This window comes from Dipodomys ordii, unplaced genomic scaffold (genome assembly GCF_000151885.1).
Source record: "Dipodomys ordii isolate 6190 unplaced genomic scaffold, Dord_2.0 Scaffold37, whole genome shotgun sequence".
Classification (NCBI taxonomy): domain Eukaryota; kingdom Metazoa; phylum Chordata; class Mammalia; order Rodentia; family Heteromyidae; genus Dipodomys; species Dipodomys ordii.
The window spans coordinates 3,477,369-3,501,197 of record NW_012267253.1 but is presented as its reverse complement, the minus strand read 5'-3'; the positions used below and the strand labels follow the sequence as shown (position 1 = coordinate 3,501,197).

Below are 23,829 nucleotides of genomic sequence, written 5' to 3'. Positions count from 1 at the left end.
AGAACATATGTTTAAAACCTAAAGTAGCTTGAGGATAAGGATATAGAGTTTTGTATTTTACTAACAAACTTTAGACCAGGTTTTCTGAACCTTAGTATTTTAGGAATTTGAGTTGGCCAAGTTAGTTGTGAAAGATTCATACACAGCAGGAATCAGCAGAAAAGATTACTTGCATACATGTTGTACTACCTAATTGGACATGCATTGTTCCATACCCAGGCACAACACAAACATGTTTGTTTATTTTAAGGCTGGCTGCTGCCCTGGACTGTGAGTTTGCTCAGTAGGCCAACGTGGCACTGAGCTGCAAAGTTGAGAGCCAGACCCGGACCTCTGACGGCACATGGTGAGAACATCACAGAAATGCTTTCTCAATGCTGGTGGCTACTTCAGGAACAGTCCTCTGGCAGGCTCACTCCTGGTAGTTTAGGAGTCACTTTAGCACAGATGTCCTTCATAATATTGTATATTCCCAAGAAGCTGAATTCTCATTCACAATGTGGAATAAAATGTGACAGGAGCTGGGCACTGGTGGCTCACACCTGTAATCCTAGCTACTCAGGGGCTGAGATCTGAGGATCCAGGTTCAAAGCCAGTCCAGGTAGGAAACTCCGTGAGACTCTTATCTCCAATAAACCACTAGAAAACCGGAAGTGGTGCTGTTACTCAAGCGGTAGAGCTCTCGCCTTGAGCTGAAGAGCTGAGGGACAGCGCCCCAGCCCAGGGTTCAAGCCCCACGATCGACAAACAACAACAACAACAAAATGTGACTGGAGCTGGGCACCAGTGGCTCATGTCTGTAATCCTAGCTGCTCAGGAGACTGAGATCTGAGGATCATGGTTCAAAGCCAGCCAGGGCAGAAAAGTCCCCAGGAGACTCTTATCTCCAATAAACTACTCAGAAAAGCCAGAAGTGGTGGTGAGGCTCAAGTGGTAGACACTAGCCTTGAGCACATACAGGCTCAGGAATAGTGCCCAGGCCCTGAGTTCAAGCCCCAGGACCAGCAAAAAAGAAAAAAAAAGTGACAGGATGAAACGTGTGGTTCCCACGCAGCAAAAGCCACAGATTTTAGGACAAAGAAGAGAGAGGTGTGGGCATGCTTCTTAGGAGGGTGGCTTCAAGAGCAGATTGCCTAGGTGGATTCGCAGCCCTCTTCTTCCTCCTCATCTCAGTTCACTGCTCTGTGCCTCAGTGTCCTTATTTGTAAAGAGAGGTATTCAAGAAAGTAAAGGTATGTATCAAATTATATATCACCTGCAAAAAAAAAAAAAAGAAGAAGCCAACTAAGAGCCTGAGGCCCTCAGTTCCAGCTCCAGTATGGGCAAAAAATAAAATAAAATAAATAAAAATAGAAGAAAAGATATAGGTTTAATAGACCTAACTTCATAGTGTTACTATAATGTTAAATGGTTAGGTTTATAAGGTCATTAGGACATAATCCCCAAAATATATTAACAGAAAGAACAAGTCCCAATATAGCTTATGTAGAAATAATTATTACAACTATCATTTACTGAGGATTTAAAAAAATATAGCAGATGGTTTTTAAAGCTTTTGCATATTATATCACCTAATCTCCATAGTTAGGAAGTTCTCATTTTTTGCTTATAGAAATTAATAAGTGGGCTGGGAATGTGGCTTAGTGGTAGAGTGCTTGCTTAGCATGCATGAGTCCCTAGGTTCAATTCCTCAGCACCACATAAACAGAAAAAGCCAAAAGTAGAGCCATGGCTCAAATGGTAGAGTGCTAGCCTTGAGCAAAAGAAGCTCAGGGAAAATGCCCAGGTCTTGAGTTCAAGCCCCAGGATTGGCAAAAAACTCCACCGCCAACAACAACAAAAAAACAAAAAACAAACTAAATTAACGAGAGCTGGGAGTCCTTTGCTCACACCTGTAATCCTAGCTACTCACGAGGCTGAGATCTGAGGATCTGGTTTGTTCAAAGGCAGCATGGGAAGAAAAGTCAGTGAGACTTTTATTTCCATTTAACCAACAAAAATCTGGAAATGGAGCTGTGGCTCAAAGTGGTAGAACTCTAGCCTTGAGTAAAATAGCTCAGGGAGAGTGCCCAGACCCTGAGTTTGAGCTCCATAACTGTAGGCCCTCTACCCCCTCCAAAAAAAAAAGAAAGAAATTAACGACAAAACTAAGTCTCAGTGAGGTTAGGTGACTTGTTTGAGGTCACCCAGCTGGTGGGTATTGAGCTAAGACTTGAATTCATGATTGTTTTATCTCAGTGTCATAGTGATTTACTCATCACTCAGTTACTAAGTGACCCTAGTGGTAGTAAACTCTGAGTTGTGAACAAATAAAATGATGTATTTATAAGGACAATGCATCTAAAACAAGGTCTGACAAATAGAGACCAGCCATTAATATCTGAAGAGGAGAATGAGATTAATTAATGTCAGCCTGTACAAGTAAACATGTGCTAGCTGAGCCCTGAACCACATGTCATCATATATTTTCAAATACCAGACCAGGCTACCAGGAACAGCCTCTAGACTGGTGGTGAGGAGGATTGGCTCTGACATTAAAAAAACATGAATTTAATCTCTACTAGTTATTAGTTGTGTCATTTTGGGTAGTTATTTAATAGATTTGATTGGAGGATCTTCAGCTGTTAAAAAAATTGAGGTAATAATAGTCACTGTTGCATATGGATATTATGAGACTAAGGAAATATTAGTACAAAAAGTGCTTAGCACAAAACTTGGCACATAGCAAGAGATAATCAAAGTTAGTTATAAATTAATTATAATTTAATTAAGATAATCAATTTATATAATCAATTTATGATTCAGTCATCCATTCCCTAACTTTTCCTTCCATCTTCATTTGAAACAAGAAGACACATATTGACCAGTGACTTACACCTGTAATCCTAGCTACTCAGGAGGCTGAGATCTGAGGATCATGGTTCAAAGCCAGCCCAGACAGGAAAGTCTATGAGACTCTTCTCTCCAATTAACCACCAGATAACCGGAAGTGATGCTGTGGCTCAAATGGTAGAGCATTAGCCATGAGCTAAAGAGCTGAGGGACAGCACCCAGCCTGAGTTCAAGCCCCACGACTGACCAAAAAAAAAAAAAAAGGACATATATATTTGGCCAAGCAACTCTGTTGTAAAGAATTCACCCTTTGAAGTCAGGAGTGGTGGCATATGTCTGTAATCTTAACACTTGGGAGTCTGAGGCAAAAAGATTACATGTTCTGGGCCATCCTGGGCTAAATATAGGGAGACAAAACAAAACAAAAACACAAACACAACACAACAAAACAAAAACCCAACAAACTTACCCTTCACTATCCTTGTAAAAAACAGACCAAACTATTTTGTTGTTTGGTCAAACAATGAACTGGAAGCCAGCTAAATATCCACCATTAGGAAAATAAATAAATTTTTATACATGCAAATAAGAAATGGCACTTGGGGACCCAGAAAATATTTAACAAACAGCAGCCTTCTTCCCCGCTCAGATTCTCAACAAATTAATTAAAGAGTAGCAGATAAAAGTGTAGTTATCTCTAATAAAGGTTTAGTTAGAGCCAAGTATGGAAGTTTAGTCTGTAATCTCAGCTTCTCAAGAGGCAGAGATCATGGGCTGGGAAGGTGGCTCCGTGGTAGAGCGCTTGCCTTGCATGCATGAGGCCCTGGGTTCAATTCCTCAACACCACATAAGCAAAAAGAAAAAAGCTGGAAGTGGCGCTGTGGCTCAAGTGGTAGAGCGCTAGCCTTGAGCTGAAGAGCTGAGGTAGCCTTGAGCTGAAGAGCTGAGGGACAGCGCCCAGGCCCAGAGTTCAGGCCCCATGACTGGACCCCCCGCCTCCAAAAAAAGAGGCAGAGATCAGGAGGATCAAGTTTCAAGGCCATCGGGGATGAGGTAGGATAATAAGTCCACTTATCTCAATCAATAGCAAAAAACTGGGTGGGCATGGTAGTGTATACTGTTAGTATCTATACCTGTTATCCCAGCTATTGTGAAAGAGTAGGAGGATTGCCATCCAGGCTGGCCTGGGTCTAAACAAAGATCCTCTCTAAAAACAAAACAAAACAAAAACTAAGGCTTTTACTTTAGAGTAAGGGCTGTTGCTTAAGTGGTGGTACACCTGCCTTGTTAGCATGAGTTCAAAACCTAATACCATCAAAAGAAAAGGAAAGGAAGAAAGGAAGAGAAAAACAAAATACTGGGGCTGGGAAGGTGGCTCAGTGGTAGAGTGCTTGCCTCGCATGCATGAGGCCCTGGGTTCAATTCCTCAGCACCCCATAATCAGAAAAAGCCGGAAGTGGCACTGTGGCTCAAGTGATATAGCGCTAGCCTTGAGCTGAAGAGCTGAGGGACAGAGTTCAGACCCCACAACAACAAAAGAAAGAAAAGCAAAATACTAAGTTGGATGCTATTATTGAATGTTATATTAAGCAGGAAACAAAGAGCCTTCTTACTACTGAAACCCAGAAACTGGGCAGATACTCACTGGTCCTATCTACTTCTGAGAGAACAAAAGGCCCAGTCTTCATAGGTAACTCATTCTTGAGAAAGGAGCACATATAGCACATACAGCTTGGGGTTTTTTTTGTTTTGTTTTTTGCTTTTTTGTCGGTTGTGGGACTTGAACTCTGAGCCTGGGTGCTGTCCCTCAGCTCTTCAGCTCAAGGCTAGCACTTTACCACTTGAACCACAGCACCATTTCTAGTTTTTTGAGTGGTTTATTAGAGATTAGAGTCCCACAGACTTTCCTTCCTGTGCTGGCTTTGAACCGTGATCCTCAGATCTCAGCCTCCTCAGTAGCTGGGATTACAGGCGTGAGCCACCTGTGCCCAGCAAGCTTGTTCTTCAGAATTTGCTAATCTTACCTGTACTAAGGTGTGAAGGAAGTAAAGATACTAAAAGGAGCTGGGTGAGACATTGAGTACCCTTCACCTTCCTAACAAAGCCAGTACAGACATTAAGTGTAAGGACACTATCCATACTATACCTCTGGATGATAGTATACCTCTGGATGATCTTTGAGGAAGGCATTTTAGGGAGAAAAAGTAAAATGCAGAGTAAAATATTGTAAGATCTCTTTCATGTAAAATTGTATGAAGAGGATGTACACAAATATGTGGTAATAAGGATACAAAAATAGTAATAGTGGTTATGTTTGTGGAAGGGATTCAGGGACAGAAGAGGGTACCTTTTTATATATGGCTTTAAAAAAATATTATAATTGTTTTATATTATTTATTATTGTGTCAGTCCTGGGGCTTGAACTCAGGCCCTGGGGGCTGTCCCTGAGCTTTATTGCTGAAGGCTGGCATTTTACCTCTTGACAGCTCTACTTGCATCCTTTTTGGTAGTTAATTGGAGATGAGACTCACAGACTCTCTTGACCAGGCTAGTTTTGAATCATGGTCCTCAGATCTCAGCCTCCTGAATAGCAGGAATCACTGGCATAAGCTACCAGTACCTGGCTCACTTTTATGTTTAAATATACTGCTAAGGGTTAATGACCACTATTGAGTTCTTCTTTATCCTTCTCTGCAAAAATAAAGTACAACACATGCTATTCAAAGAAATTTTAAAAAAGGCATTCTCTAGCCTTGGAAGACCTAATGAGCTGTAATCATAGAGACGCCAGACTAGTCAAAATTGGAAGAAAGAGCTATAATCACAGGAAAAGAACTCTCTCCACAACTTGAAGTATCCCAGCAATCATGACAGCAGGGTTGACTTTAGGAAAAGCAGACAGGAGCAGCCATGGCAGAGCCTGCAGTGGGTGGGGTGAACAATACCATGAAATGACATTGGAAAACACAAGCTGCCACTCAGGACCCATGTCTCCTAAGGGAAGGATGATGGAAGGGTCTGATGTGTGGAAGCCACAGGAGGCAGTAAATGCTGAAGTGATTATGACTCATGATATGACCTGATGGTCCTCAAAGCTTGAGTGGCCTTGGAGAAACCGGGTCATAGTTAAGTAACTAAGGCACTGTGCCAGAGAAGCAGGATGGACAATCGATTGAGCTTCTTCCTGCAACCCCAGGTAATCAAAATGAGGTCTGTGTGAGGGAGGCGAGGAGCTGCCTTAAGCAAGCATCTCTCCTGCTTTGCCAAAGTTCTGGCAGTGAATGTCATTACAGCAAAGCACACATGTGGCCTAATTACTTGTTCTACTTTGTCTCTAGTCCAGACCCTATAAGAAAATTCTCATGAATTGATTTTCATGGAAACATGCCCTAATTCACATTGCAACCATGCTCAAATCATAGCACAGATAGATAATTTTTTTTAAAGACCCAGATTCCTTAAAACAACAACAAAACAGCTTTGTTTTTACTACAGACCTCAAGTTCCAAGCAGGGTTTGAAGTAAGCCCAGCTGCCCCCTTGAAGCCATTTCTCACTGTTCTATGCTCACAAGAACAAAGAGATTTCTTTAATTTCCTTGGGTTCTTGCAAAACGAAAGCAGGCATTGATAACAATAAAGCCTGGAATTCTATGGGTTAAGAAGCCCCTTTCTGGCTTCATGGCTCCAGTGATAGCTCACCAGTCTACAAGCCCCTCTGCTCAGACATTCTCTGTGTAAAAATGGTCAGACACAGTGAAAGTTCATGGGGAGAAAACATCCCCAACAGGAGAATGGGTGTGAGAATTAGTCAGCTTCTAGACTCGCTCAGACGGCCATGAGGTTGTAACTTAATCCTGACAACATAGTCTTTCCTGGAAGAGACTTGAGCAGCAATTTATCATTTTATAATTTGTGGTTTAAATCGGAGCCATAAACCCAGCAGCTGTATTGGTTTGAGGCGTTTGGGAATTTTTTTTTTAACCCCAGGAGGCAAGAAGATAGCTTCAGACTTGGGATGCTGGACTCTTGGGGTTTCTTTCACTGAAAGAGCACAGAAGGACAAGATGTCTGCACTCTTCTGCTTTCTTTTCTTAGGCAATGTATGGAATGCACACTTTTGTTTGTTTTAGACTTGGGGGAAAGCAGACTTTGATAGCTGGAGCCTTGTGCTGGCCCCCTCCAATCTTGTGACAGCGGGTTTTCATCTGTTCCAGGGTCCCCCAAGGGAATGAGAAGCTGGAAGCCAAGAGGGGGGAAATGGGTGGAGAAAGGGGAAGCCAGGGGAAGGGAGGAGTGCCAGAGATAACTCTGCTGACTTCACAGTTTTCCACCGGGGCCTGCCCTGCCTACCTCTGTTGACATCAAAGCTTTCTGAGTGCCTCTGAGTGCTCTGTTCACCCTGCCTGCCACCACTGGGAGAAGAGTTGGCAATCAGTCCTGCAACAAAACGGAGAACAAAACTTCGGCCATGAACTTTCACTAGACAAAAACATTTCCTCAGCTTTGTAAGCCAGCTCTGGGTACCCGCATGCTGGAGTTGCAGCATCCAGAAAAGCAGCTTTTACGAGGATGTCTCCAGAAAGTTGGGTGGCTTCCCAAGGTGTCTCACGGGTTCTGAGCAGCACTGGCTGTCTGTGGGCTGATGGGTGTGGCTTTCGCAATCATGTCGGGGCGCCTGGATTTAGGAAGACTTGGCTTCTCTCGGCAGAGCAATGCAGGGCATCAGGTTTTTTTTTGCTGGCAGCTGAGCTCAATCCTCGGCTTCCATTCCATCTCCCTTCCCTACTTCCCCTGCTGGGATTTACTTGTTTTTCATTCCCATCTCTCTTTCCTTTAGCCAGCCTCTTCCCCAGGGAGGAAGCAGAAGAAACAAGATGACCATCCTTGTCTGCTCTCCCTATGACTCTTAGATCTGCTTGTCATTTAAAGCTCAGAGCAAAAGGCGCAGCACACCCACTATTCCCCCTTCCCTCTCCCCCATGAAGGAAAACTAGTTATCATAGATTCTGCATGTTAAAACTAAGCTGAACAGAACAGACTTAAAAAATGTATGTATGTATGTGGTACTTCATTGACAGTATAAGAAGTGTTCCTTATAACCATCTCCTATTAATCAGTGTGCATTTGGAGATTAGTCTGGGCTAGAAATAGGTTCCTTGGAAACCCAGCACCACTTGCAAACCTAAGCACTAAAAACTGTTTAAAGGGTCTATAACTTGGGCTGGGGTGTAGCTCAGGTAGATAGTGTAAAAGCCTAGCATGCATGAGGTCTTGGATTTGATCTTGAGCACCATCAGTAGAAATTAATAATAGCTGGGCACCAATGGCTCACATCTGTAATCCTAGATATTCAGGAGGTTGAGATTTGAGGATCATAGTTCACAGTAGCCTGTGCAGAAAAGTCCATGAGACTCTTAATCTCCAATGAACTACTCAGAAAAAGCTGGCTGTGGCTCAGGTGGTAGAGCACTAGTCTTGAGCACAATGAGTCTCAAGGACAGTGTGAAGTCCTTGAGCTCAAGCCCCAGGAACAGCAAAAAAAAGAGAGAGAAATTAATTTTAAAAATTAATTCTATGGGCTGGGAAGGTGGCTCAGTGGTAGAGTGCTTGCCTTGCATGCATGAGACCCTAGGTTCGATTCCTCAGCACCATATAAGCAGAAAAAGCCAGAAATGGCACTGTGGCTCAAGTGGTGGAGAACTAGCCTTGAGCTGAAGAGCTGAGGGGTAGCATGCAGGCCCAAAGTTCAGGCCCCACGACCGACAAAAACAACAACAAAAACCCACAATTGATTATAACACAGGACTGATTGGATGTCTAACTGTGCAATGTGTGCATATGAATTAAAATTTTAAAAATTTATTCTGTAAAGTTTTTGACAATATGATTGTATGTCAAAGGAGGCCAGCATTAGCTACCTTTGAATTTGATCATTGCTAGCCTTCCAACCTGACTCAATAAAATTCCTAGGAAAATGTAGCCTGGACTCTAGAACATGGCCATACTGAAAGCCTATCTGGCCAGCTATAGCTACATGAAGAATATTTTGAAGACCATATGACTCTTGTCTGTATGGGAAATAATAGAAATGTCACATTAGACAAGAAGTTGGAGAGTTAGCTACTTCAAACCCTATATGAAATATCAGGAATTTTTAAACTGAGAAAGTTAAGAGACATGTCTACAGTGAGTTTTCACTAGTTAATTACACAAACAAAAATGAGAACCAGAGTCAGTGTGTAACAAATGTATCCTGAGGACTTGAAGCTAAGAGTATTACTCAAAACTAAGCTTACTACCAGATATGTATTGACACAGTTATGGTCAGTGGTCAACATTCCCGAAACTGCTCTTGATTTTCTATCCTCAGATAGTTTTCCCACTCCCAGACTGTCAACTCCTTTGAAACAGATCCAAAATGCTTTTTTGGAGAGGTGTCTCAATTCAGCTTGCAGGCACTCTTGGGGCAGCCTTCCAAGAAGAAATGGACAGGCATGCTGTCTGGGCTGGACCCAAGTCAGGCTCTGCCTGCCTAGGAGTGTATCATCTATGCTTTTGACTGTCTGATGGATAAAGCTCCAGGCTCTTACTCCTCAATCAGCACCAACAAATCTATGCAGTATTGGCTCAACTCACAGGCTTTAATCTTTAGCTCTCACATAGTTAGGGCATTTTTTTTATTAACAAGAGACATTTGGCTATATTAAGCTTCTCTTCCCTAAATTCTCTTTCCAAAACTTCCATCAGCATCCTTTTGCTATCTTTACTGCTTCTTTGTATACCTAGGTACTGTGGAAAACAAGAGAATCTTGGTTCATATCTTCATGGATTTTTTTTTTTTTGGTGCCAGTCCTGGGGCTTGAACTCAGGACCTGAGTACTGTTCCTGAGCTTCTTTTGCACAAGGCTAGTGTTTTACCACCAGAGCCACAGCTCCACTTCTGGCTTTTTTAGTTGTTTATTAAAGATAAGAGTCTCACAGACTTTCTTGTCTAGGCCGCCTCCAAATTTCAAATCTCAGCCTCTTGAGTAGCTAGGAGTATGACATGAACCACTGGCACCCAGTTCTACATGGATTTTTATATGTCATTATACCATATTTCATGGTTTAACAAAGTTCAGATGGAGAAAACAAAAGGTGATATTTCACAACCTTTATTCCATTAATTGTGTATTTTCCCAACTTAACAACTAACATTCAAGTTCCTGAGTGTTTACTTGGCTTGCTTCCCAGCTGTGTTCAAATTTTCTGTATGTTCATTCCTTTTTTTTTTTTTTCCTGTTTGCTTGTGGAATTTCCAAGAGGGAATAGGCATGAAGAATTCAGGCAGAGAAATGAAAAAAGAAAAAGAAAAGCAAAACATCTGCAAACAATTGACCAAAGCCAGTTGCAGTTAGATTAGAGTCAGGGGCTTTTGGTTGCAAGTAACAGAAACTAACCTGACAGATTTGAGGAAATTATTGAAATGCTATTGGGCAACTCAGAATCAGAAGTTTTAGAAAAACAGCCTAAAAAACATGGGAATGAAGAATCACAGTTCTATCACTATAACTGGTAAGATCACCACAGCTACTGCTGCACAATGCTGGATCATAAATAGTGTTACCATCATCTTCAGACACGAACACTGAATGCCATTATGACCCCCTACTGCTTTAGAAGCCTATGTATATTTTTATTATTAATTTTTAAATTGTTATTACAAAAGTTATATATAGAGGGGTTACTGTATCATAAGACAGGTAATGAGCACATTTCATCTTTTTTGTTGTTGTTGTTGATCATGAGGCTTGAACTCAGGACCTGAGCACTGCTCCTGAACTTCTTTTACACAAGGCTACTACTTTGAGCCACAGCACCACTTCTGGTTTTCTGGTGGCTAATTGGATATAAGAGTTTCACAGACTTTCTTCCTGGGCTGGCTTTGATCTGAGATCCTCAGATCTCAGCCTCCTGAGTAGCTAGGATAAAAGGTATGAGCCATCAGTGCCTGGACCATTTTGGGACAATGTCACCCTTTCTTTTACTCTCTCACAGCTTTTCCCCATCCTTGCCTATAGTTCATATAGTTCATTTTCAACACATTGTCTACTGAGTACCACTGCTGCATTTGTTCACTCCTCTTTTCCTCTCTCAAAGACAGATAAATGAACAAACAAGATAAAAAGAATCTCATTTCCATTTCTTGGAATTCATTTAGATAAATATTATTTGATATAATCAGTGCCTCTATACAGAAGCATTGCACCTTGATGTTCCTCCCCTAAAAGTATCTTCCTTTGGTCTCACTGTGTATGAATGCCTAGAGACCTGTATAATTTATCATGCCCTGGTGTGTTTTAGATCTAGCTCTGCATATGAGAGAAAACATGCACTGTTGATCTTTCTGAGCTTGGCTTACTTCACTTAACATGATTTGTTCTAAGAACATCATTTCCATGAACATGACATACTATTATTCTTTTAATGAACTTTTATATTTTTGTTCCTATGCAATCTGTCCCCAAGAGAGGATCTTCCATGATACCTACTGGTTGGTGCCAGTACCTTCTGATTCCATCTGGAATAGGTATACCTGCTTGGCCAGGTTTAAATTATATGCTCATAGTCTACCTTCAGAGGAGAATAGAAAGAAGCATGTCTGGCCTTTGGGTTTTCTATCTACCCCTATGGTACTAAAGAGAGAATCTAGTGCCTTGTACAGGGTAGGCAAGTGCACTATTGTTGAGCTAAATACCTGGGTTCTTTTTTTAGGGCACCAAGATTCATGAAGTCGTAAATATTCTAAATCAAGGAAGAGAGCTGAGATACTGATTAGCCAGCATGACCCTTTTAAACCATCTTCCTGTAATCCTATGTGAGAGAGGGCTAGGGTCCACATTTCTGGGCTACCAGAGAATTAGAAATGAGCCCAATATATATTTCAGCAAGAACCCACAGGCCACTGACTCCACCTAAGCAAGCATAGGTAATACAGATAGAGACATGGATGAGCTTTTTCTGCCACCTCCTTCTGTTCAACAAGAGCCCCTCACAGCCCCAGTGAAAAGAGGGATAGTGTAAGGAGACTCAAGACAGCTTTCCCACCTGAAGCTGGATCAGCCCTGCCTGCTCCATCATCCTTTCCACACCAACAGGAAGGAAACAGAAGCTGATGCCATTTAGAAACAAAAGACCAAAGTCTGGGTCAGAGCTTTGTGTCTTTGGCCTTGACCTCTCATCCCAGAACTATTGCTTAGATTTTTGATCATCTATGGATTGGATCCTGACATGCTTTTCAGCATTTTGTCACCACCAGTTACCAAGTGCTTGGGCAGCTGCCCAAGATGCAGGGAGAGTAGAAAGGAAGAAGGGATGTACGTGTTCATTAGCCACCCATAGCTCCTGAGCCTCAAAGCTCCAGGCTGCCGTTTCCTTTCACTGATAATGTCTGGAGAGGATTAAAAAATAAAATTGTGGTTTATGTTTTTGTTTTTTCTAGTGTCCTACCCATTAAGGGAGTTGGTTGAAAGAAAAAGAAGGGGAAAAAAGCCTCACATAAAACCAAAAACGGAAAGTCTTTTTTGAGTCATCTAATTATTTGTTCCTTGACTTTGGAAGAGAAGCCAACCAGCCCTAAGTGTAACACTCATTGAAGGATGATCATAGGGTCAGGCGAAGATCTCTCAAGCTATTCTCAGGACCCTACCCGAGGGTGGACTGTTGGTGACACACTGTTTTCCTTTATCCCTTTCCTGAGGATGTGGCCTCAGGAAGTGGCCTCAGGGTAGGGCAGATAATTTTGCTTGTCTGAGCTTGAGGAGAGGAAAATAGGGTGGCAAGTAGAGTTCTCCTATCATATTCTTTCCCATACCCCTCACCACAAACACAGTTCTCATACCATTCCAGCTTTTCTTTATCCCAGGGGAGCCACATACCAAGTCTTCATAAAATCTCTCCACTGTCAAAAGAAGATAGCTTAAAAAAAAGAGAGAGAGAAGATAGCTAAAAACTAATATGTTTATAATATAGTAGCTTAGTTCATGACAAAAAAGTCTTTCCCTGCCAGACAATAGTGGTTCACTCCTGTGATTCTAGCTACTCAGGAGGCTGAGATCTAAAGATTACAGTTCAAAGCTAGCCTGGTCAGAAAATCCCTGAGACTCTTAATTCCAATTAACCACCAGAAAACCAGAAGTAGAGCTGGGGCTTAAAGTGGTAGAGCAAAAAATGCTAAGGGACAGCTTCCAGGCTCTGAGTTCAAGCCCCACAACCAACAACAACAAAAAGGCCTTCCCTGAGCCAGCATCCAAAACTACAGCTTTGATTTTCTCAGTGGGCAAACATAAAAAAAAAAACACCAGGAAAAACAAAACTCACATTCTTATTTCTTTTGAAAAACTCAAATGAAGACATTATTCTATTTCTCTTGGATCTTAGGATTTGATAAATTTTACTTAGAATTGAACAAAGGAAAAGGATTCCATCAGCAAACATTGCCTTTTTTTCCCCCCAGATAGTAAGAAAGACATAAACACCAGTGTTTTCCCTTTTTATTTCAAGAAGCCCAGACTTCAATTTAGGATCTATTTACAGAATTATCTTGGGTTGTTGGCCTTTACCTTCCTCTATGTGGGTTCTCAGCTCACCTTTCACTTTTAACAGACACCAATTTCAGCTATACTATAGCTTATTTATTTATTTACTTATTCATTTATTTTTGTGATAGTACCAGGGCTTGAACTCAGAGCCTCACATTCTTGCTCAGCAGGCATTTTACCACTTGAGCTACATCTCCAGCCTTGCATTAGAGTTTTTAAGAAGAGCAGGCAATGTAAAACCAACTAACAAATCAGAAAGTTGTCCAGTGTCACCCAGATAGATCTTGATCACACTTTCCTCATATACCTGAGCTTGTTGGAGAGATGAACTTTCAGGCTTTTGTACGTTCAAGTTTTGAATTAGAAGAAAAAGAAGGCTTTAGAGATTGATGAGCTAGATCGATGAAGTCTGGATCAGGCTAGAAAAGCTTCCAGATGGAGGTGTTACTTAGAGCAAGCTTTGAAGGCTTGGATTTAGCTTTGGTGATTAGAATGTTTATTTATTTATTTGGTTGGTTGTGGGGCTTGAACTGTGGGCCTGGGCACTGTCCCTCAGCTCTTCAGCTCAAGGCCAGCGCTCTACCACTTGAGCTACAGCGCCACTTCCGGTTTTCTGGTGGTTTATTGGAGATAGGAGTCTCATGGTCTCTCCTCCCCGGGCTGGCTTTGAACTGCAATCCTCAGATGTCAGCCTCCTGAGTAGCTAGGATTACAGGCATGAGCAACCAGCGCCCAGCTAGAATGTTTGTGTGGTTTGATTTGGACTACAGTAGGCTTTAGACAAGAACTGAGGCCTTTGGTTAGTTTTTTTTTTTATTGTAGGCAGGTCTTGAACCCCTCCAAGTAGTCAGTTCCTAGCCTTCTCAGGCAACTACAGAAGAATGATACTTAACCATTAAACATGAAGTAGGTGGAACTGGTCTAGGTACTGTTGACATTTGGCAGTGGACAGTACTGGGGTTTGAACTTATGGCCTTACACTTACTATGAAAGTACTCTTAAGGTCATGTTTTTTGTCTTTGCTGTTTTTTTTTCCTAATAGAGTCTCATATTTATGTCTAGGCTAGTTTAGACCATGAATCTCCTATTTACGATTTCCACATAGCTGCGTTGACAGGTGCATGCTACGGCAGCACCCAGCTGTTTTATTGGTTGAGATAGGATCTTGCAAACTTTTTGCCTGGGCTGGCCTGGAACAGAGATTTTTCCAATTTAAACCTTGAGTAGCTAGGATTATAGGTATGAGTTGCACACTTATCATCATTGATATTTTAAACAGACGTTTATTGGAACTATCCTACCTATTACAGCATACTTAGCATCTTGGTCTTCATCCACCAAATGGCAGTAGCAGTCCTTGATATAACCTCAAAAGGTTACATGCTTTTCCTACAACCCCTAGGATGAATGTGTATGTGTGACTGTAATACACACATGAGATCTACTGCCTGAGAGTCTCTTCTCTGGCTGCCCCCAAACTAGGTCTACCAGAATGTTATTGCTTTAGTATGTTCTCGAATGTTCCCGTGGAACTTAATGCTCAATGCAACAGAATGGAGAGGTGGGACCTTTAATATGATAAGGTCATGTGAATTCCTTTGTTGTGGAAGTGGCTTAGTCATCTTGAGAGTAGGTTCCTGATGAAAGGAAGAATGAGCTCTCTCTTTCTCTCCCTCCTTCCCTCCCCCCTCTCCTTCTTTCTCCCTCCCTCCCTCCTTCTCCTCCTGCTTCCTCTCTTTCACTCTTTGTCCTTCTCTCCCTTCTCCTTCTCCTCCTGCTTCTCTCTCTCCTCTCTTTGTCTCTGTCTCTCTCTCTCTCTGTCTCTCTCTCTCATTCCATAAGCTACCTTTTACCATTTGTCATGTTATGACATACCAAGAAAGAGACCCTCATTAGTTTTGGACCTTCTCACTAAGACTTTCCAACCTCCAGAACTACAAGACAAACTTTTCCCTACAAATTACGCAGTCTGCATTATTCTGTTACAGCAGCACAAAACACACGAAGTCATGATGCGGCCATTCACACCCAGAGCATTCAGGAAGTCTAACTATGTCCACAAATATTGTATTGTTTGTTGTTTCTGTGAAATGAAAAATCCAGCCAGGGGTTCTTATTTTATCAGCACAACAGCCTTTTTACCACTCCAGACAAACCTGCCTCCCAGAAATTCCCATTGGGCTGGTCATTGTTTTGTGTGCCGAACCATTCCTTCCTGCTTCTGTGTCAAGACTTAGCTATTCTGTATTTCAATCCTTTACGTTCATTCTTTGTGTTAAGTCTCAGTGGGATGATAAATGCTTCAATTTTTCCTTACTGTGTAGGCTAGTTATCCCATCCAATAGTATCTTACCTTAACCAGGTTATAGTATATATCCAACCCCTGAAGATCTCACATTGAATGGTGGTAGGAGAACAAAGTGACCCCAAGGACCATTCTTCAAGCCTACAATTGATGCCAGAGAGCCCTAGATCTCAGTGATTTCTAACATTGGCTGCACAATGGAAGCTTTAAACACTATCGACATTTGGCCCAACCCTCCAGTCTGAATTGTTATAGCATGCGACCTGACACAGGGATCTTTTTTAAAGCCACATCCCTTCTCAGGGTCATTCCAACATACAGCCAGGGTTACAATCCCTGTTCTCCTTCCTGACAGGAGAAAGAGAGGAAGGACAAAATGAGACAGGACATTTTAAAAAAGGAAGGAGAAAACATAGTCCCCATTTACAGGTGCTCTACTTGGCACTAAAAATTGAGAGGATTTGAAAGAATTAAGATGCAAACACATTCCAACCATGCAGGGAGAGGACAGTTCCAGAAAGTAATATACTCCAAATGACTTCCAATTTGAGCAAAACAGATGTGAAATGGTATTTCTGAAGAACTGAGAGTGTCATTTTGTGCCAGATACTGTCCTTAGAGACGCCTCAGCTTCCCTCCCTGCACCCCCAAAAAAGGAAAATCTCCTAGAGAGAGTGGCGTGATTCTTTATTGCCTAGTGATTCTAACTGATGCCTACAGGTTCTGAGCCCAGGTTGCTCACACGCACAGCCTTGCTGGTGTTGGCTAAGGAGCGAGCCTCTGATGTCATCATGGGCACCTCAGGGAAAGAGGCTCCCCTCTGGGCTCCAGGCAGGCTGGGAGCCCAGGATGTCAGTCCCAGGGCCACCAGCACACGCCTGCCTTGCCTCTGACAAGTAGGTCAGCATAGAAACCAGCTCCAGCATCCACTGAAAGCTGCTTGTTGCTGGCAGGAAGTTGCTTCTGCAGAATTAAAAACCATCAAGAGTTGATCAAAGGAAGTGAAGGGCAGGCTGGCAGGCAGGCCAGATCCTAATCTCTACTTGCTGGCCTCACACATCACTGCACATGAGTCACCCCGCTGAGCTCAGCCGACATGCTGTTTGGATTAGATTTTCACAGGCCAGCTTTGCCAAACTTTGCTGTCTCCACGAACAGACCAGTGGACAGACAAGTGATTTGATTCAGTGGAATTACCCAGGTGCAGGGGAGGAGGTAGATGGTTCCCCAGGTTATAGGGAATGACCACCAGTTCTTGGTGGCTCCAGTTCATCTGCTCAGCTCAGCTCCACGGACCATCCAGAGTAATTGAGCCACAGCAGGCCCACACATCGGTCCTCGCCAGCTTTCCAATTAAGATGTACTATTACAGGCATGTATTTTGCCTTCACTCAACCATTTGCCTCTCAACCAGCAGGAATTCCTTTTCTCAAAAAAGCAGGCAACACTTCACCACTCAGGCATCTTGCCTCAAAAGCAGTAGAGTCCAGCAAAAGAGGGAGGGAAGTCAGAAAATAAAAATTCCTAAATTAAGAGCCAACCCATAAAAGCAGGGCTTCCCTTAGCGCCTGGCTGGTGTGACATCACCATGAATTACTCAATGAAAATAGTGTCAAGAGCATCAGCTCGATGAAATGTAGAAAATTTTCTTCAGACCCAAGAACTCTACAGGAAAGGGGGAGGGTGTAGAAAAATCCCGCTCTGTACTTAGGTCACTGAGGGGGCCTCTTTCAGCAAGGGGTTGATTGCCCTGGACAGAGAACAGGGTAAGAGTCTTTTCCAGAGTCTCGGTACACAGAAGTAGTAGTAGGTATAACCCAGTGGTTTGTTTTGCATCCTTCTCTGGAAGCAATGGTAGGAACAGGATCAAAATCTTTTGTTTCACATTCTGCCAAGTTTTGCTTCTGTGCATGGTAACTTGGGAAGAAGCAGCCCCCGTTATTTTGTAAGCCAAGGATTCTTGGCTAATAGTCTCTGCTGGGATTCTCTTTAGAGTATTTTAGACTCTCATTTATTAAAGGCCTCTAAATGGAGGTGGCAGTCCTTGACATTTTCAAGGACTATTGCCACTATCTTCCACACTGCTCTTGACTTTAGTAAACCACAAAACCTCCAAATTTACCATTGCTCAATCAATTAACTATATATCTTTATAGATTGTTTTTGGTTGTTGACTTTTCAGGTTTCTTTTCATCTGTCTATAATTCTCATAGTAGTCAGAGCTGCTCATGAGTCTCTCTCTCTCTCCCTCTTTCTCTCTCTGTCTCTCTCTCTGTCTCTGTCTCTCTCTCTCCTCTTTTTCTCTAGCATTTGCCCTTTAAAATAGAAAGAGACAGAAGGTACATCCTTTATTGCTTACCAGTCTCTGAAGCATACCACAGCCATGTGGATCAGTGGCTTGGGTGTGACTGTCAAGCAAACCCTTATTTGAGCTCTGGCTTTACCACCTATTAATGGTGTTATCGTAAAGTAATTTTCTTAATCCCTCATGGCCACAATCTCCTCATCTGTGAAATGTGGATAATTATAGTCCCAAACTCATTGAGAAGGATTAAATGAGCTAAGGAAAGGAAAACACTTAGTAAAGTTCCTGGCACCTAGTAAACACATAAAAATATATCGTTATTTGGATTACAGTAATTACTCTGTAACCAGCATTACAGAGCAAATGGTGGTAAGCTTAATTGGAATCTACAGCCAACAATTCTTTCTTCTGAAATTCCCCAGTGCCTAGAGTTATAGTTTATTTTAATCAAAGTAATTTGCTTGAGGTGCCTGTGCTTGAATGGAATTGTCTTTCTAAGTTAGGGAAGGAAAAAAAAAACATGAGAAGGAAGGAAAGAGCTACTTGTAAGTGATTAAGAAAGCTAATGCTGTAGCTCAGTGGTACAGTGTAGGCTTAGCATACTAGAGACTATGAGTTTAATCGTTAGCATCCCCTTAAAGTACTTATACTTGAGGCTTATTTCCTATAACTAGAAGGGAAATCTCATAATTCTTGAAGGCCAAAGTAGGAATCTGATGTGGCTCAGTGCATCAAAAACGCACATCCACCCAGTTTCCATCAGCTCTCTGGGTGATAGTAGGGATGATCATGAATGTTTGTTTGTTTGTTTTTGCCATTTATAGACACAGAGAGGTGTAGCATTTCTAGTACATAGGTTGGCCTGGACATAGTCTACAGGTGAGAAAAGGTGACTGGATCTGCATTGCATAGCAAAAGTAAATAAAGGCATATATTTGGGTAGAATGTATTTGCTGCCTTTTAGCAAGATCTCCTCACTAGTATGGATTTAGATTGAGACTGGTTGTGTTGTATTATGGTAATGTGTGTGAGTGTGAGAGAGATCTAAGAGCTATAGGAGTACAGAAGATCATAGGAATATCAAGGAAGGGTCTCTCTTGACCTCACACTGGCAGAGGGACACTACAAGAAACAGGAACTGGAGACATGAAACCTCTGGGATTTGTGTAACTATAGGTCATGCATGATTCTTGACTAATTCAGACTGTGAGGAATAGATTACTCTGGATCATTTGAATAAAATATTCAGTGAGGACATGAAAGGTGTATCCCATTAGAATGAAAACAATGGTTTAGGATTTTGTCTTTTGTATTCACTACTTTATTCCTAGCATCTAGAACAGTGTGGCTTTCCTGTATCACCCCTTGTAGTGACTTAAAACACAGCACATATATTATCATCCTGGTTCTGTGGTCCTAAGGGACTGAAAATCAAGGTGTTAGCTGGGTCACACCCCAGTACATTCTAGGGGAGAATGCTTCCTGGCCTTTTCACTTTGCAGAGATGGCCTGCATTCCTTGGCCCTTCCTTGTATCATTCCCAAGTCTGCAGACATCCTCACACTTCTCTGACTGGCTCTTCCCACCTTGCCTTCCTCTTCTCCTTATAAGGATCTTTGTGCTTACTCTGGGCATTCTGGGATAATCCCTGATAATCTCCACATCTCAAAGTCCTTAACTTAATTACATCTACAAAGTCCAGGTAAAGTAACGCACTCACAAGTTCCAGGATGTAGACATTCTTGGGGATCATTATCTCGCCTACTACAGCCCTGAGGCCACCATCAGTGTCACTTCAAGAGAAATGGCAGCCCTGAGTCACAGACCAAAGTCCACTGCACTGGGAGCTGAGGCCTTGGCCAGGTGTGTAGTTTAGGAGCAGGTGAAAGCAGAACAGGCTGCAGCATGGCCAGACTCTAGAGATAAGAAGACAACTCCCTTTCTGCAAATATACTGGAGGGAGTTGATGTTTGGTGATAGAGGCAGGAGGACAGATCGTGCTCGTATGAATATGGGGGCTGTCTGGACAGCAGTCACGTCTTCTCCAGTGTGGAGAGTTAAACATTCGAGCCAATTAGTTAAGTGCTATACCCAGTTGATAGCAGAAGTGCAATTCAATAAGAGGTATCTATTATTAATATAGGGGTCAGGGACAGAAAGGAAGGATCCAGAGCCCCAACTCTCCCCTGGGGAGGCAGGCTCTATAGCTCTGACCTTGGGGAAACAGGAAGAAGATCTGTCAGAAAGGAATAAGGTATGAGGCAGGTAAGCTGAGGTAGAATTTCAAATGTTCTTTATGTCAGCTTCTTCCCACACTGGCGAGGAGGAAGCATCTGGCCTGTTCTTTAATGAAACTTGGAACGTATTGCTTTAGTCAAGAAGGAAATATTTCTGTGGTTTTTCTGTGGGGGAAGAAAGTAATAAATCTTTCTGTTGTTGAAGGAACACCGTTCAGTGGGGTAGCTCAGAGAGGGATATATTATTCTTAAAGCAAACGCCAAGCAAACACGCTTGAAAGTTTGTTAACTTTGGGCCCTTGGGAAAGGTCACGTAGCTCCCCAGGGGCAGAAACAAAGTCCAGGAACAAAGGCTTGCTGCCACCACTGCTGAGGAGCTGGTAGTCACACATTCCATTCTGCCTTATTCCCAGAGCATATTGGTTTGAGAAAGACACTGACATTAGGTTTGGAGGTGAGTGCTGGCTGTAAAGACTCACTGGTCTCTCCCCATAGATTTCCCGTGGAACCCCTTCTCCCCAAAGGAGCATTCTGTGATCACAGCCTACAGGCGATAGAAAAAAAGCTCACCATCTTGTTCCCAAGATCTTTCATTCTGCAACTGTGTTGAATTGTTGTTGTAAATCTGGCACTATGCTGGGTGCAGTGGGGATGGGTGAGGATACAGCAGTGACCAAACTGAAAATAGATAATCCACATGTACCAGGCTGGGCTAAAGGGTATAGACAGACACAAAGACAAGGCAGAACAAAAAACCTGGTGATGATTATGGGTTGTTTCTCTGAGATACAGTGGCCAGGGGCTGGCCACCTGCTCATGGGGCCTGTGTGCAGAGATCTGGAAGGAGCAAACTGAGTCATGAAATGAGTCATAAAGACATCTCGAGGGTGCTTCAGATGGAGGAATCCTTTATGAACTCATGTTTTAGCGAGCTGGGTGCAAATTACCTGTTTCTCTTGTGATACAGAATCCCACCCACAACTGTATCTCCTGCAGCTCCTTTGTACACACTTACATGAAATGATGAGAACCAAGAGGAAGGCCATGACAGATTTTTGAAGGGAAAATCAACAGTTCATTGTGACTGCCTAGGAGGCTGACGTAGGCCTGGCCTATAGAAACTCTGATGGGATTTTGTCCATTTGGAATGGGTTTATCAGCTTGTCCTTGAGGTGAAGTCTTAAGGTCACTACTCTGACCAGCTCTCCAAAGCAAAGATCTATACAGGCTAGATGCAAAAATTACAAAGGAAGAGCACATAGAAAACAAACCTATTTATCCTGTGATTGCTTTGCTTTTGTATGAAGGAATAGTTTCTTTGTGCTCCATAAGCATGTAATCAGATTAGTAGACAGATAAACTGGATTTTCCAAAACACATCTGTTGAATGGTGTATATTTTTACAGGCACTATTTGCATATGATCTGGGTGCTTCTAGCATGACAACAGAACTTTAAGATGTGAAGTAGGTCTTTTGTTGTTGTTGTTAGGTGATTTTCAGATGAGGAATCAATGTCCTTTTTAGCATCCTGAGTACCTGGGGGTGGGGTGAGTGAAGAAAAATCAGGCTCTAACACATCTCTGCTTTTGCTTCCCCTCCACGCTCTCAGCTTCCCAGGCACAGCTTATCCTGGGCTGGTGGAGAAATAGCAATCTTAGGGCTATGGCATTTCTTTCTTTTCTTTTCTTTCTTTCTTTCTTTTTTTTTGTTAGTCGTGGGGCTTGCACTCTGGGCTTGGGCGCTATTCCTGTGCTCTTCAGCTCAAGGCGAGTGCTCTACCACTTGAGCCACAGTGCCACTTCGGTTTTCTAGTGATTTATTGGAGATAAGAGTCTCACGGACTTTCCTGCCCAGGCTGGCTTTGAACTGTGATCCTTGGATATCAGCCTCCTGAGGCATGAGCCACTGGCACCCGGTTGGCATTTCTTTCTTTCTCCCGAGGAATTTCCAAAATGGCTTCTCTGTTGGCTGAGATTTGAAGAAATAAAAGATGTAGCCTTTCCATGGTTTATTGTACTAATATTATATGCTAAATACTATATACTACGTAAGCATTCCTGCCGAGATTATGTTCAAAAAGAAAATCCTTATCAGTTAGAAAATCATGCTGAAGTATTTCTGAGTGAAGGAAATGAGGCTATATCTGGGATATACTTTACTGTGCATGATTGTGCAATCAGGGAAAGCCCCCTCCCATGGAGAGGTTCTGCATCCCTTACCATGGCCTTGAGCAGCCCCTGGACATCACAGCAGTTGTACATGTCGGGGACTCTGGGGCCCATTTTCTCTAGATGCTTTGCAGGTGAATAGTGGACTGATTGAACCCTAGAGATGTGTGTTGGCACAAATATCCAGTTGAAGGGGCTAAATGATATATGGAGAGCTAGTACAGACTATGTGGAGCCTCTGATTGGATGGGTGGAGTGGCTGTGGCTCACAGACTGTACAATGATCTTCAGAGTCATGTAGCTTTCTCCTAGAGACACCTTATTAATTCCTGCATATAATGCACCACAGGCCATCCCGTCCTGTTTAGCAAAAGCTCAACTTTTTCTTCACTGAATCTTTGCCATTTTACTTCTTCTTCTGTGCCCATGGACTCATTCATTGAGACCATAGAGATAAAAGACCTGATCTAGATGTTGGAGGGGTTTTTCTTTTTTGTTTTTTTTTTTTTTTTTGGTATCAGTTGTGGATGTGGGGGCACTAGGTGCACTGAGATTGGCACAGGTGGAGGCTGTGTAAGATGGAGTAAGTATATGCAGATTTCTCACTCCACTTTCATTTCCTGTGTTTGAAATTATTATTATTATTATTATTTGGGTCCAGTCGAGGGGCTTGCACTCTGGGCCTGGCACTGTCCCTCAGCTCTGCAGCTCAAGGCTAGTGCTCTACCACTTGAGCCACAGCACCACTTCCAGCTTTTTTCTTTTTTCTGCTTATGTGGTGCTGAGGAATCAAACCCAGGGCCTCATGCATGCAAGGCAAGCGCTCTATCACTGAGCCACCTTCCCAGCCCTGAAATTATTTTTTTAAGTTAAAAGAGAGGAAGAAAAAGAATTCAGCATTGAATCCGTTCTTTCCCTCTTGACTCTTGTTCCATAATGAAGCAGAGATCCTAATGTAAGAAATTTGATGATAGAGGGGCTGGGAAGGTGGCTCAGTGTAGAGTGCTTGCCTTGCATGCATGAGGCCCTGGGTTCGATTCCTCAGCACCACATAAGCAAAAAGAAAAAAGCCGGCAGTGGTGCTGTGGCTCAAGTAGTAGAGCGCTAGCCTTGAGCTGAAGAGCTGAGGGACAGCGCCCAGGCCCAGAGTTCAGGCCCCATGACCGGACCCCCCCCCCCAAAAAAAAGAAATTTGATGATAGAAGTTTTTATGAGATGACTTCAACCAAGAGAAAAGTGTGATAGATTATTTCTGGAGAGTGAAGCAGTAAGGGTTTCCAAGAAAACAGATGTTGAGATGAATAATGAAGATCCCCTGCTCAGGAATTCAGCCTAAGGGGCTGTCCTAGCAAACAGCAGAAGGGGACAGCATTGGTTATGCCATATAGCACTTTTATATG

General features: G+C 42.6%; 1 protein-coding gene across 1 annotated transcript in view; it reads right to left on the bottom strand.

Moving 5' to 3' along the window:
* Nucleotides 1-19,776, bottom strand: part of Eml4 (echinoderm microtubule associated protein like 4) — a 156,401-nt gene extending 136,625 nt beyond the window's left edge. The window contains exons 1-3 of the mRNA XM_013017903.1: nt 19,615-19,776; nt 16,606-16,681; nt 7,184-7,270 (exon numbers count right to left, since the gene is read on the bottom strand). Of these exons, the coding sequence (XP_012873357.1) occupies nt 7,184-7,270; nt 16,606-16,681; nt 19,615-19,776 (325 nt within the window). The remainder of the gene's footprint in view (nt 1-7,183; nt 7,271-16,605; nt 16,682-19,614) is intronic.
* Nucleotides 19,777-23,829: the final 4,053 nt, after the last annotated feature.